The following is a 13,056-nucleotide window of genomic DNA, read 5'->3' as shown; positions in this document are numbered from 1 at the left end:
TTTCAGAAATAGTGCTCTTACCAAGATGTGAGCAAGCCAAGGGAATAAATCTCTGTTAAGAGATTATAGAAGCTAAATCCATCCTTATTCAATTAGTGCCATTCTATGAAGGGACTATAGGACTAGAAACCAATATTTGGAGCCAGATCAGTTTTTCTATCCTAAAGTGAACAGCAATTCCTAAAGTGAACAGCAATTCCTAAAGTGAACAGCAATTTTGATTACATGAAACAGGGAAGAGTGGAAAGTTAGTCATCCTCTTTGTTCTGCAGCTGCCAAGTCATCATTTTCTTCTGTCCAGGGAAATGTGACCATATCTGTGTTCTTAGAAAAACAGGGCTTCCCTCTCCCCCTTTACTTACCACTTTAGGTTTGAAGGGTGGTTGGATCTCTCTGTTTTCTAGTTTCTCCCAGTCAATTCTTCTGAAAAATGCATGTTCCCTGATGTCTCTTTCTCCCTCAGATCCACAGCCCAGACGTTTTGCAGGATGCTTGGTCATTAGCTAGACAATGAAAGATAAAAGTGGTATTCCAGTAGATGAACTATGTTTTCTTTATTCCACTCTCTAATTTCCCCAAATCAATCAAATAAATAAATCTGTACTAAAATGGTCTTTACACCATAATTTTCATGATGACAGTTCAGGATAAGTGGTACTGAGTAGTTCAGGGATGGATTTAAATGGTCATTTGCCTATAGCACCAATTGTTAGCAAACTTCCTTTTATTTTCAACTTCTTCCTTTCCTGTTCTCTCCTTCTGGCACTCACTGAGACCTTGCTCCCTGACACCCTATCCTTAACTATCCTAGCCAACATGGGTTACACCAATGCTTAACTAGAGCTTGTTTTTTCAAAGTTCTATCATTCTCCAAGCAATTTGTATAAATGTCTGTGGTGTGGGTATGTGTTTCCATGTATGTATTGATCAGCTGGATCAAACCTCCAGAACTGTATGATAATTTGTAAAAATAGATTGCAGAGATAACTTTAGTTAATCCATTTCTACTGTGAAGTTTTGATATAACACTAGACTATAAACTTGTTGATGACAGGGGCCATTGAAATTCAATTCAATTGCTCATATTTACGGAATGCTTGTTATGTGCAAAACATTGTGTTAGGCTGCAATGGGGTTAACAAGTTGAAAAACACCTAGTCCAACCTGCCAAGGAGGTAAGAGTTTGGCAGCTATTACATCTGTGTCTCTCTGTATTGCTTACAGAGTCTGGCACCAAAGACAACTTGAACATGGTTTTGGATTAATGAATGAATGAATATATCTGGAGTTTCCCAAAAAGTACCTATTTCATCCCATTAATTGCGATTTGTGAGTCCTCTGTGAACTTATATGAACTTGTAAGTTTATACATGGAAGCTCATATGAGGAAATATTGCTGAAGTTGAACCAATCAATGAACCAAACTAACCAAGTAGCAACAGTAAGTTGATTTCACAGGACTTTTAATCAAGGCTGTGTTACAGCCAACTTTAATGGGATTGTAAGAATGACTTAAGTTTTCAGAGTGAGCATTTACACTTTGGAAATAAGCAATTATAACAAATCAGGATTTCATTTATGGGTGTATTGATTGTCCAGAAAGTGTCACTATTGCTTAAAAAAAGTGTGTTTTTTAAACACAGAGAACCCACTTATTAAACATTTACCAGCATATCCCCATATTGCTCTATAAACATTGCTTCAGTTCTTCAGTATAAAAGATGCTTCAGAGAATGAGTGCGTGCGTGTGTGTGTGTGTGTGTGTGTGTGTGTGTGTGTGTGTGTGTGTGTGTAAGGCTTATATATCTAGAGACCTATAATAATAATAACTTATATACTTATATAGCACTTTGAGGTTTGCAAAGTACCTTGCATCCATTACATCATTTGAGCCTCACAACATTCTTGGTTCTAATTCAGGGCAGTGATAGAGAAGTATGTATCCATCAGCTCCCAAGTGTTGGGTTGGGTTAAAAGAATTCAATTCAGTCAACTTCTTTGGGTCAAGATCAGAATAAGCAATGGATAAATAATCAAGTTCTACTTACTCCTTTGCAGATGGAAACAGCCTCTTTAGACAATGATTTTGGGTAGGAAACATTGTGTTCCATTATGGACTGGAAGAGTTCATCTTCATCTTCCCCATCAAATGGAGGCTATTCAAAAAGCAGTAAATATTGGAAAGAATTTAGAATGATTAATTCCTTAATACAGCTAACAAATGGCTCTTTTGGCTGGGGAAGAGCACAGTGTGCTTCTATTCACATCACAAACTTCAAAGTTACCTCTAGTTAGCTTAAGGGCTTATTTGATTATCTTTAATTAGATTGATGGTAGTACAGATTTTTTCCCCTTTGTCTCTTTAATTATCTTGCCCCAGGCAACCAAAAACAATCTGCAGGGAAAACCATTTTTGGTTAATACTTTTTAATGATTTGCAAGTAAAATATAATTAATCCATTTATCTTGTAATCACATGTCAAACAAACTAATTGTGATAAAATTTAGGTTACAGTACAGAGGAACCTGCTCTGTCCTTAGTAATTCATTTTAGTGCCAGAACCCTCCCAACTATACTAAGAGATACACATAGCCAACTATATGGTCTAATTTGCAGGACATATTAAGATTACATCTGCTACCTGCCAAGGCCTCTGCCCCCTTATTCCAACCCTGAAGTTTTCATGGTTAGAACTATGTTCTTATCATCATCATATGATAATAAAAGTTAAGAAAAAGCAAAGGTGTACTTGATCAGGGACTAATCTCTAATTCCAGAAGAACTGCTTTCAACATGCATTTAATTTTAGGCATTTAAAAACATTACTCTGAGAACTGGTCTACAGGCTTCACCAGACAGCCAAAAGTAGTCCATGCCATAAAAACAAACCAAAAAAAAAAGATTGAAAGAATACATGGTTTTAGAATGAGTTGCAGGGGGCAGCTCAGTGGATTGAGAACCAGGCCTAGAGACCGGAGGGCCTAGGTTCAAATCTGGCCTCAGCCACTTCCTAGCTGTGTGACCCTGGGCAAGTCACTTAACCCCCATTGCCTAGCCTTTACCACTCTTCTGCCTTGGAGCCAAAACACAGTATTGACTCCAAGACAGAAGGTAAGGGTTTAAAAAAAAAAAAAGAATATGAGTTGCAGAGCAAGTACTCATTGACACTGGTAGACAATTTCCTTACTGGGAGTTCCTTTTACCAATGAAATCATAGGTCTGGTCCCACCAAAATGAGAAAATAATATAACTCTTTGGAGACTATGAGATGATTAAATTAAATAAGGGCTCTTGATTTCATCAAGGGGAATTTTTATATTATAAATGAAAATGATTTAGGTTATTGAGAGAAATCTCTCAGAAGGGCTAATTGTTCTTTGTTGCCCTCAGTAAGGCCAGAGGGAAATGCAGAATAGGAGAAATATAGATTTTGCAGCTGCTTTACTCTTTAGGAAGGAGTGCTTATATATAATTGGACAAAATGGCATCCTGGTTGGTGAATAACTGGTTGAACTTGTATGCTTTGACCAGAGACAACCAGCCTGATGAGCTTTGCAGTTCTTTGGCTTAAAGGGTAATACTTTATCAATGTCATTTTAAGGGTGATTATTAGTTGTAAAACCTTTTATGTGTTTCATTGATTTGAGAACAGAAAGCAAGAGGATTTGCCTAAGCTGGAGGGTGGTAAGGATCAGAAGGGAAACAGTTAGAAAAGCAGGTGCTGATATTTCTAAATGGACTAATGGCATAAAAGTTTGCAGTTTAGAGTTGAGATTTACCCAGAGATTCCCTATTGGATTTCTGTAAGTGTGTGCCCATTCTCCCTCATATTTATGAGTAGGAGAATGTGACCCAGGATTCCTGCTTTTACTTTAATAATCTGTGATGCTACTATTTCTTTTGCTTTACTGCTAAATTAATGGTTGCTTAACTATGTCAACTTTGTGAGTAGCTGGGTATGTGCAAATGGAAATACATCAATGACAATTTGAGGGTTGTGGGGAAAATATATTCATTCCCCCCAAAAAGGATCACCTCTGAGAGAGTTTGGGTGTAACCTTCACTGACTAACCAGACTTGCCAGTGGGAGAGCAGGCTGAAGTCAATGGCTAGTCTAGAGATTGAGTGGTATCTATATTCTCTATAATAGAGATATTTTATAGTTAGAAATTCTTGAACCCCTAAACAAAACTACATTACCCAAAGTTCTTTTCTGTATTGCTAGAGTCCTTTTTTCCTTTTCCTGTGTCCCCACGATTTGCGTGATTGTATTTAAGTGGCTGTAACTCCTCCCTCTTCCTCTTTTGCACCTGTAACCAGGCTGAAGCCAGGTAGTTCTTTTGCTTTAGTTATTATTAATAAAACTTTACAAAATATAATATTTAGTTATTGATTATTAATTTTAAAACCCACAGTTTGGCTTACCACGAAGGGATTTCAAATTCTCAAAAAAAATTTTTTGAGCAGATAGCCTTACAGTAAAGATAGTTAATTTGCCTGGTCGCTGCCCACCTTGAGGATCTGTGGTGGAGTGTGCCTGTGCTCCAGTCCTGTCCTGCGACCTGTCACTGCCACTCTCCACCCAGCTTGGAGTCTCTTCTTGCCGATACCAGACCCGCCACAAGAGCCTGCCAATCCCAGACATTTTTTTCCACAGAGGGTGATGTATCTTTCTGCCCCAATCTCTTCCCACCCTCCACATGTGTTTTTCTAGACTGCCATAGCCATTTTTCAGCATGGATAAAAGAACCTCACACCTAATTTTCAAGCAGATTTTTTTAAAAGCTAATCCTGTACTCCCAGTTTAGAAGGCTGTTACTAAAGATTTTTCACAGGGAGGGCAGTTAGTTCCAAATCTGTAGATTTAAAAGTCAGTTTTGGGGAATAAGCCTGATTTCCCCCCCTTCTTTCTCTTGACTCAAAACCCCATTCCGTGTCTTTCAGGAAAAATGCAATTGCAAATTATGCTTGAAACTCTTAAACAACAGTTTGAGTTGGTAGAGCTAAAAAGTGCAGTTTGGATCTGCTTAATTCTTATCCTGGGAATTTTTATTTTCATTGGAGATTTCCCACTTTATTTCCTTCTCCTCAAGAATATGCCACAAGCTATCCTGCTTATGCTGTAAACCAACATGAAATATTTTGTCAAAGTTCTAAAAGTCTTAAATGCTCTCAACTTGCAGAGTGGAGATTCTGCCTTGTGCTTCTATGAGGAAATTCAGAGCGCTGACAAAAGAAATCTAAATGGATAATAAATACTGGGGGAGGGGAAGAAAACTTTAAAAGATATCTGGAATTTTATTGGTAACTATTTTGAGTTTATTCTCCTCCTATAATAGCAAACAAGTCTATTGGGATTGGTGAAAAGGATTTTGACTGCACCGCCTGTCTGCAGGTTTATATTATTGTATTTACTGACTGCTTTAAGGTTTACATTTTTTAAGTTTATCTTTTTTAATTTAATCAATACCTTTCTGTTATACTGAATCATTTTAAGCTATTATGTTTTGCCTATATTGATCTTTAATTTGTACCTTTACCTCTGCTGAAGAACAAAATATCTTTGTATAAGCGCATGAGCATCTTGCCCAAACCCTTGTCACTAGAACCATTGAAGATCATGTGTTGCCTTTGTTAATTGTCACATAGATGATGATGGATGGATTTCAACAAAACTGGTTAAAAGTTATATACAACCTTTAGAGAATTTAATAAGCTAAGAATTTAATTGTAATTTTAAGGGGTCTTCAGAAATAATTTTACATAACTAGTGGTTTCTGAATGGAAGATATATGTGTGTGTGTGTATATATATATATATATATATATATATATATATATATATATATATATATATATATATATATATAAAATAAAGAATATTGTATTAAAGGTAGAGAAACAAAGAAGTGTTCCTACCAAGGTATTTATATGTAATCAGGAAGCCAGAAAAAGAGTTCCTGCAAAACTCTTGATTTTCGTTCCAGCAGAACAATCTAGATTTCTTGATGATGTTCAAGACCCAAATAAGTTTTACTTTGTTTTAAAAAATTTGTTTGCCAATGTTGAAAGATTTGCTACATCTGTAAAAATTGTGACAAATATCCATCAGTTCATAGGTTTTTTTTATGTCATACAGCAACTTATGTGAAATATGATAGTGGGGTTGTTTGCTATTGTGATTAACTGGGCTATTGTGAATTTGGGGGACTTTGGTACTTCTTTGAATGTACATTATCTACTGTGCTACTGTTTTATTCTTAAAATCATTTTGTAGTCACACATGGCTGACATAGTATGTCACTGGTTTTAAGCTATATATTTTTGATTTTTAAAACTTAAAAAAAAATAACCTTTGGTTTTTTTCCCTTGCATGTGCAATATAGTATCTGAGTTTTATTTTTTCTCTCCTTTTAATTTATTTTTATTTTTTAATTTAATTTTTAAATTTTAATTAATTTCTTTAATTTTTTGATTTTGCAGTAATATAAGTTTTAAATACATTTGTTCTAATAATGTCAATGCATACCCAAAAAGCTTTAGGCTATAAAAATGATGCCCTTGATTGTTTAAAAAATTTATGGGACTTTGCTTAATGATTCTGTCTGATTCCAGGACAAAAGAATACAAAAAGAGCCATTGCATAGTGCCAAAGAAGCACAAAGCTAAACTGCATAGTGCCAACTGAGCACAAGGTCAAAGAGACCAACCAATTCCGATGGGGTTAATAAAATTTTGAGCCATGACAAGAGGACTTGAATGTGTTTGAGGTTTGAGGTTGAGGCTGTTTAACATGTGTTAAAGGCAGGTCTTCCTTGTCCCACATTCTACCAATATCTCAAATTTGGCTCCTACCTGGATCCCATAATCTAGTCCCTTTTTTGGCTTTCATAGTATGGCAAACTTTCTGTAGTCCTGGCTACTGATTGGGTAAATGCATAATTGCTTAAATCATCTTAATTGGGCTCTGATTCAAGGACGTGTTATAGATTTGTTTTTCCTTTACTTAGATTTTTTTAGACATAAGACTTTTACATTTTATATTTCATTCACAAGTTATTTTTCTCTTTTATTTGGATTTTTTCATGTTTTTTAATTTTCTTTTGCATATTGATTCATATACCTCATAACACAGCCATACATCCCTGAGTGTTTGTTATTATTCACCTCAAGAGGTCCAAGTTATTGTTGTGAACTTTGATTTAAATTTGAGTAATTTTAGGATAAGAAACTTGCTACCTCCCAGAATTCAGAATGCGCCATGAAGATACCTGCATAGACCACGTGCTGTACTAGAAGATCCAGAGTGAACTTTGGGATGTGAATTGAACTATGGGGGGTTGAGATGCTTTTGTTTTGAATGTATACTCTTATGCCAAAGGGGACTGCCCCCAAATTGGCTTCTTGTCAACTTAGTAATCATTGGCTTTGTTCTTTTTTCCCTTTTATCCACAAATTATTGCAATTTATAAATTATTTATGTTTCCATGATCCTTTTGGGGATACTAGTCTTCCCAGCTGGATCATAGGGGGGAATGTATAGTTAGAAATTCTTGAACCCCTAAACAAAACTACATTACCCAAAGTTCTTTTCTGTATTGCTAGAATCCTTTTTTCCTTTTCCTGCATCCCCACATTTTATGTGATTGTATTTAAGTTGCTGTAACTCCTCCCTCTTCTTCTTTTGCACCTGTGACCAGGCTGAAGTCAGGTAGTTCTTTCACTTTAGTTATTAATAAAACTTTATAAAATATAATACTTAGTTATTGATTATTAATTTAAAAACCCACAATATGAGGCAGGACAATGTGGGTAGTCATTACATATAAATATGCATTACATATAAATAAAAAACCTGGGGCAAGATGAAGCACCCAGAAAGTATGCTCTACACTTTTCTCTTCAGCATAAATTAATTTATCAAAGTGTCTAATTTTTATCTAGGAAGACACAGAGGCACAAGTTTTTGTTTCAGTGATGTAATGCAATGAGGTTGTAGGCAGCTGAGAGGTAGCATAAAGTCTGTAGATCCCAAAGATAGAATTAGTGGTGTTAGGTTTTATTAGGAGGAAAATAGACCATTTTTGTCTATTTAATCATTTTATTAAAGAATTGCAATACTTGACCAGACCTGCCACCCACTATTCTTTTTCTGGAGAGAGAAGAAATGGATATGCTGTACAACAGCATCATTTTCATCTTTGACATTAATTTTAAAGGTTAAGATGTAAAATTAAAACATTCTCTTTATCTTGATAACTGCTATTATAGATAATCTCTTAATATAGAACTATCTTGCACTTATTTTGACTACTTCAAAATTTGGTTCAGGGCTGTCTCTGGAATTATTCATTGCTTTTGGCTAAGACTTTCATAATTAATTAGCAGTGGGTAGAGAAAAATGGTGAATGTTGAACTTGAAGTCAGAAGACCTGAGTTTGAATCCTAACTCAGACTCTTACTAGTGGCATGAACATAGGCTTTCCTGTGATTAAGTTTCTTTATCTGGAAAATGAAGAGATCATATTAAATAAGTATCTAAGGTTACTTCTAGTTCTAAAATCTATGATCATAAAACAAAGTAGACATAATTCCTGTTTGACAAACCAAAATTTCACATGGAATAGGGCTTTAGGCAAGTTATGACCTTTATGTGAAGAATTTCACTTAGCTGCTAGAAATGTACAATGTGTATTAGTTACAGAAAGTTCTGCCTCTGTATGAATAATTTAAGAACACTAAAGGACAAGAACCAAACACGAATTTGTCAATAAGGACTGATTCATCCTTTTCAGAATGACAGAAATCTGTACAATAATAAAATCAAGTGCCTGTGGCTGAAAATAGATTTTAACTCTTCTTAGTTACTCTACTTGGGATAAAGCCTTGAGAAAACTACATTTAGACTAATTCTGATCAGTTGTGGTTGTGCCCTACCCCTTCTTCTCTAGATTTAAGGAATGACATTTCTTCAGAAAACATTCCTTGTGAAAGACACCTGCCTGTGCCACATGTAAGCTTCACACAAATCACCCTTTATTTTCTCCTGTCACTTTTGAAATGGCAAATGCTAGGTTAAAGATTATTATTATTTATTATTATTATATTTTGGAGTACTTTTCTGGCCAAGAGATTTAATCCATTTGTTAAAGGACTTTTGGAAACAGGCCAAGGCGCTCTCTCTCTCTTTCTCTCTCTCTCTCTCTCTCTCTCTCTCTCTCTCTCTCTCTCTCTCTCTCTCTCTCTCTCTCTCTCTCTCCCTCTCTCCCTCTCTCTCTCTCCCTCTCTCTCTCTCTCTCTCTCTCCCTCTTCCCCCCTCTCTCTCCCTCTCTCCCTCTCCCTCTCTCTCTCTCTCTCTGTCTCTCTCTCTCCCCTCTCTTTCTTTCCCAAATACTATCATTTATTAGTTTATGCAAATCTGATTGCTAAAGAACAATGAACTTGCTTCCTAAGGTCCAGGGCTTTTAACATTCAGGCTGTATCATTGAGGAGAACTACAGTTATTTATGTTTTCATGTTCAGCAGAAGTGTTGAAGGATATGAAGTTATACATGATTCATATGGTCAAATTTATTCTTCAAATTCTATGACAAAGAAAGCAAAGATAGGCCTATGCTGCTTTTCATGGCTTCCAGCTGTTTAATTTTGGTCTCTAATTTATTTATCATTTCATTTGATTTCTGGGCTGCTTTCTCCAATTGGGAGTTTCTGTCTTTTAAACTGTTATTTCCTTTTTGAACTATTTCCCATTTTTCTTGCCAATATTCGTCCATCTTTTTGATAAGCTCCAATTTAAATTCTTCAAGAGCTTGTGGCCAATTTCCATTGTTTTTGGAAGGTTTTGTTATTCCTAAAAGAAATTGATGAGACCCCCCCTCCCAGTTTATGAACAGATTTTTTGATGTAGGAAATACAGATATGGATTGATTTGACCAGAGAAAGGGATATTAGACAAATATGTAGGCAATTCGTTAAGAATTGTTGTCCGGTGGTAAAAGACTACTTTAAAACTAGCTGTCCTGATTGGGACTCTATGGACCTCAAAGAATTGAGGAAAGTAGCAGCCTATGTTATAAGGGTTGTGCAAAAAGACCTGAGGTACACAATAAGTCAGTGGAAGGCTTAATGAAAGAAATGGAAAGGTTACAAGAACAACTGAAAAATAAGGGAGAGACCATAGCCCCTTTGTAGGAATCCATAGATAAATCATTAACATGACTTTTCTGTGGGAAGAGAGGCCATGCAATGATGGTCTGTAGGATCTGGCTATGGGAAAAAAGAAATAATAACAACTTTAGAAATAGTAACTATAGGAACCTTAATGCCAATCAAAATAATGACAGTGCTCAAAATGAGGAAAATGATACCCAACAACAATATATAAAAAATGGAGCTTGTCTATGTTATATTCTGGGTAAAAACCCCCAACAGCATGGGGGATCCAAAAAAAGTGCCCAAGCATCTTTATGAAGGTGTGAACGGGGGGGGGGGGGGGGTGAGGGCCTTGGAATCAACGAGTGAAACCTTTGATTTTCCAGACCCTGATATTTTAATGCCAATAATCCCTAAACCCAACCTCCCACATAGTAAGGAACCTCATGTCACTTTAAAGGTTGGAAATTCATACTATGATTGTCTTTTGAACACTGGGGCATCTAGGTCAGTTTTGGTAAGGAAACCAGATGCAAAATGTGACTCTATTGGCTCTCTAAATGTAGTAGGTGTATCAAGAACACCATTAAAGGTCCCAAAACTTTCTCTTTGCATAGAATGCATGGGACCCCTAACTGTTCAACATTCTTTTCTTTTAATGCCTGGATCCCCCACAAACTTTCTGGGGAGGGATTTACTATGCAAACTATGAGCCACAATAATTTGCACCCCAGATGGCTCTTTAAATTTACTTCCTGTACTTCTCTTAGAGAGTCAAGAGGAAAAAGAGCCTCCCTCCTTTGAAATACCTACAGATATACTGGAGTCTCTTTGGGCCACATCTTCTTCTGATGTAGTCTTACTTAAATAAGCTGTTACTGTGCAAATTAAAACTAAATCAAGCCCACCTCCTTCCATTCCTCAGTATCCTCTCTCAAAGGAGGCAATAGAGGGCATTACCCCAGTAATAAACTCATTAATTGACCAGGGCATCATAATTTCCTGTAAATCTGAATACAACATGCCCATCCTGCCGGTTAAAAAAACCAAAAAGGCGGCCCGATGGCAAGCACCTCTATAGATTCGTACAGGATTTGAGGGCTGTGAACAATCATGTTATAAAGAGACACTCCGTAGTTTCCAACATCAATACTATTATTTCCTCTATTCCTAGCACAGCTACATACTTTACAATAGTGGACTTGTGCTCAGCATTCTTTTCCATACCTATACAAGAGAACTCCAGATATATCTTTGCTTTCCCCTGGAAGGACTGTAAGAACTCATGGAGCTGGTTGCCACAAGGTTTCGTAGATAGCCCGAGTTTATTTGCACAAATTTTGATTTAAAAGCAGCAAATTAATGAAATATGTAGATGATCTACTCTTGGCTTCAACAGATGCAGAAGCACGTCAGGAAGATAGTAAACAACTTCTTTTGGAATTGCACAAAAAAGGGCATCAGATCTCAAAGGATAAGGTTCAGTGGTGTCTCCTCAAAGTAGAATAGTTGGGGTTCATTCTGACAGCTAGTGCCTGTTCTATTTCTCCCAAGCAAATTGCAAGTATTCAAAAATTGAGTGCTCCTACCACTAAGAAACAGTTAAGAGCAATTCTGGGAGCAATAGGGTTTTGCAGACAATGGATCCCTCGCTATGGGGAAATTATCAAGCCCCTTATAGCAATAACAAGAGATTCAGTCCCTGAACCACTTAAATTAGAGCCAGAACACCTATCAGTTCTATCAGATCTAAAACAGGCTATCCTGTATGCCCCTACTCTAAGCATCCCAGATTACAAGCCATTTAATTTATATGTACATGAGTGAAGAGGGGTAGCTTCAGGTATTTTAACTCAGATTTTGGGAACTTCTCAGCTCCCAGTTGCTTATTATAAAGCCCAGCTGGATCAGTAGCTTCAGGAGCACCACCATGTCTTAGAGGCGTGGATGCTACAGCTTTACTAGTGACAAAAACTGTTGATCTAGTATTGGGATGCCCATTAACAATTATGTGCCCACATGAGGTAGAAACATTGTTGCTAAGGCATAGAACACAGGCATTTTCTGATCAGAGAATTAATTACAAGGTATGAAACAACCTTGTTAAACAAACAAACAACAAATTACTCTAAAACGCTGTACAACCCTTAACCCTGCCACCTTGCTTCCAGATTTACCAATTTCAGGGGAACCATTATACAGCTGTGAAACACTAGTGTCCATGGAAGAAAAGTCTCGAGATGATCTTTTGGACACTCCCTTAAACACCTCAGATCTGGTCTTATTTACTGATGGTTCTTCTTTTATGAGGGATAACATACGCTACACTGAAGCTGCTGTAGTCACAGAATTTGCCATTGAGTGGTCAGCTTCACTGCCCTCTAATATTAGCACTCAAGGGGCAGAACTCAGCTCTGAAACATACCTGTATAATTGCCAAGGGTAAAAAGGCAACAATTTATATGGATTCTAGATATGCTTTTGGCATTTGTCACTACGTCGGGATGCTATGGCTCCAGAGAGGATTTTTAACCTCAGCTGGAAAATCCATAGCTAACGCAGAAATTATTAATGAAGTTCTTTCTGCTCTCCAGCTGCCTGAAGCCCTAGCTGTAGTTAATTGCTCTGCCCATACAGGTGGCACTGACCCTGTCTCTAGGGGAAATGACTGGGCAGATATTGCTGCAAAGCTAGCAGCCATAGAAGGGCCTGAATGAATTTTAACATTAACAACCACTGATGATTTAAATTTAGCACCTTCCTATAATGAAAAGGAAGTGGAAAAATGCAAACAAAAATTCAAAGCAAAACGGATTAATGGAGTATGGGTGTCATCTGAAGGAAAACCCCTGCTCCCTAGAAGTTTATATCACCAAATTTGCCATTCTGTTCATAAAAATGGTC

The 13,056-nt window shown here is 36.7% G+C and overlaps 1 protein-coding gene across 2 annotated transcripts in view; it reads right to left on the bottom strand.

Annotated features, from left to right (window-relative positions):
• The window catches only part of PRKCA (protein kinase C alpha), a 590,805-nt gene that overhangs the window by 16,335 nt on the left and 561,414 nt on the right, over positions 1 to 13,056 (bottom strand). For both annotated transcript variants that reach the window (XM_007482766.3, XM_001370222.5), the window contains exons 15-16: positions 2,049 to 2,156; positions 363 to 503 (exon numbers count right to left, since the gene is read on the bottom strand). In XM_007482766.3, the coding sequence (XP_007482828.1) occupies positions 363 to 503; positions 2,049 to 2,156 (249 nt within the window). The remainder of the gene's footprint in view (positions 1 to 362; positions 504 to 2,048; positions 2,157 to 13,056) is intronic.

The sequence above is a fragment of the Monodelphis domestica genome, chromosome 2, assembly GCF_027887165.1.
Source record: "Monodelphis domestica isolate mMonDom1 chromosome 2, mMonDom1.pri, whole genome shotgun sequence".
Taxonomy (NCBI): domain Eukaryota; kingdom Metazoa; phylum Chordata; class Mammalia; order Didelphimorphia; family Didelphidae; genus Monodelphis; species Monodelphis domestica.
This window is presented reverse-complemented; position numbering and strand designations above follow the sequence as displayed.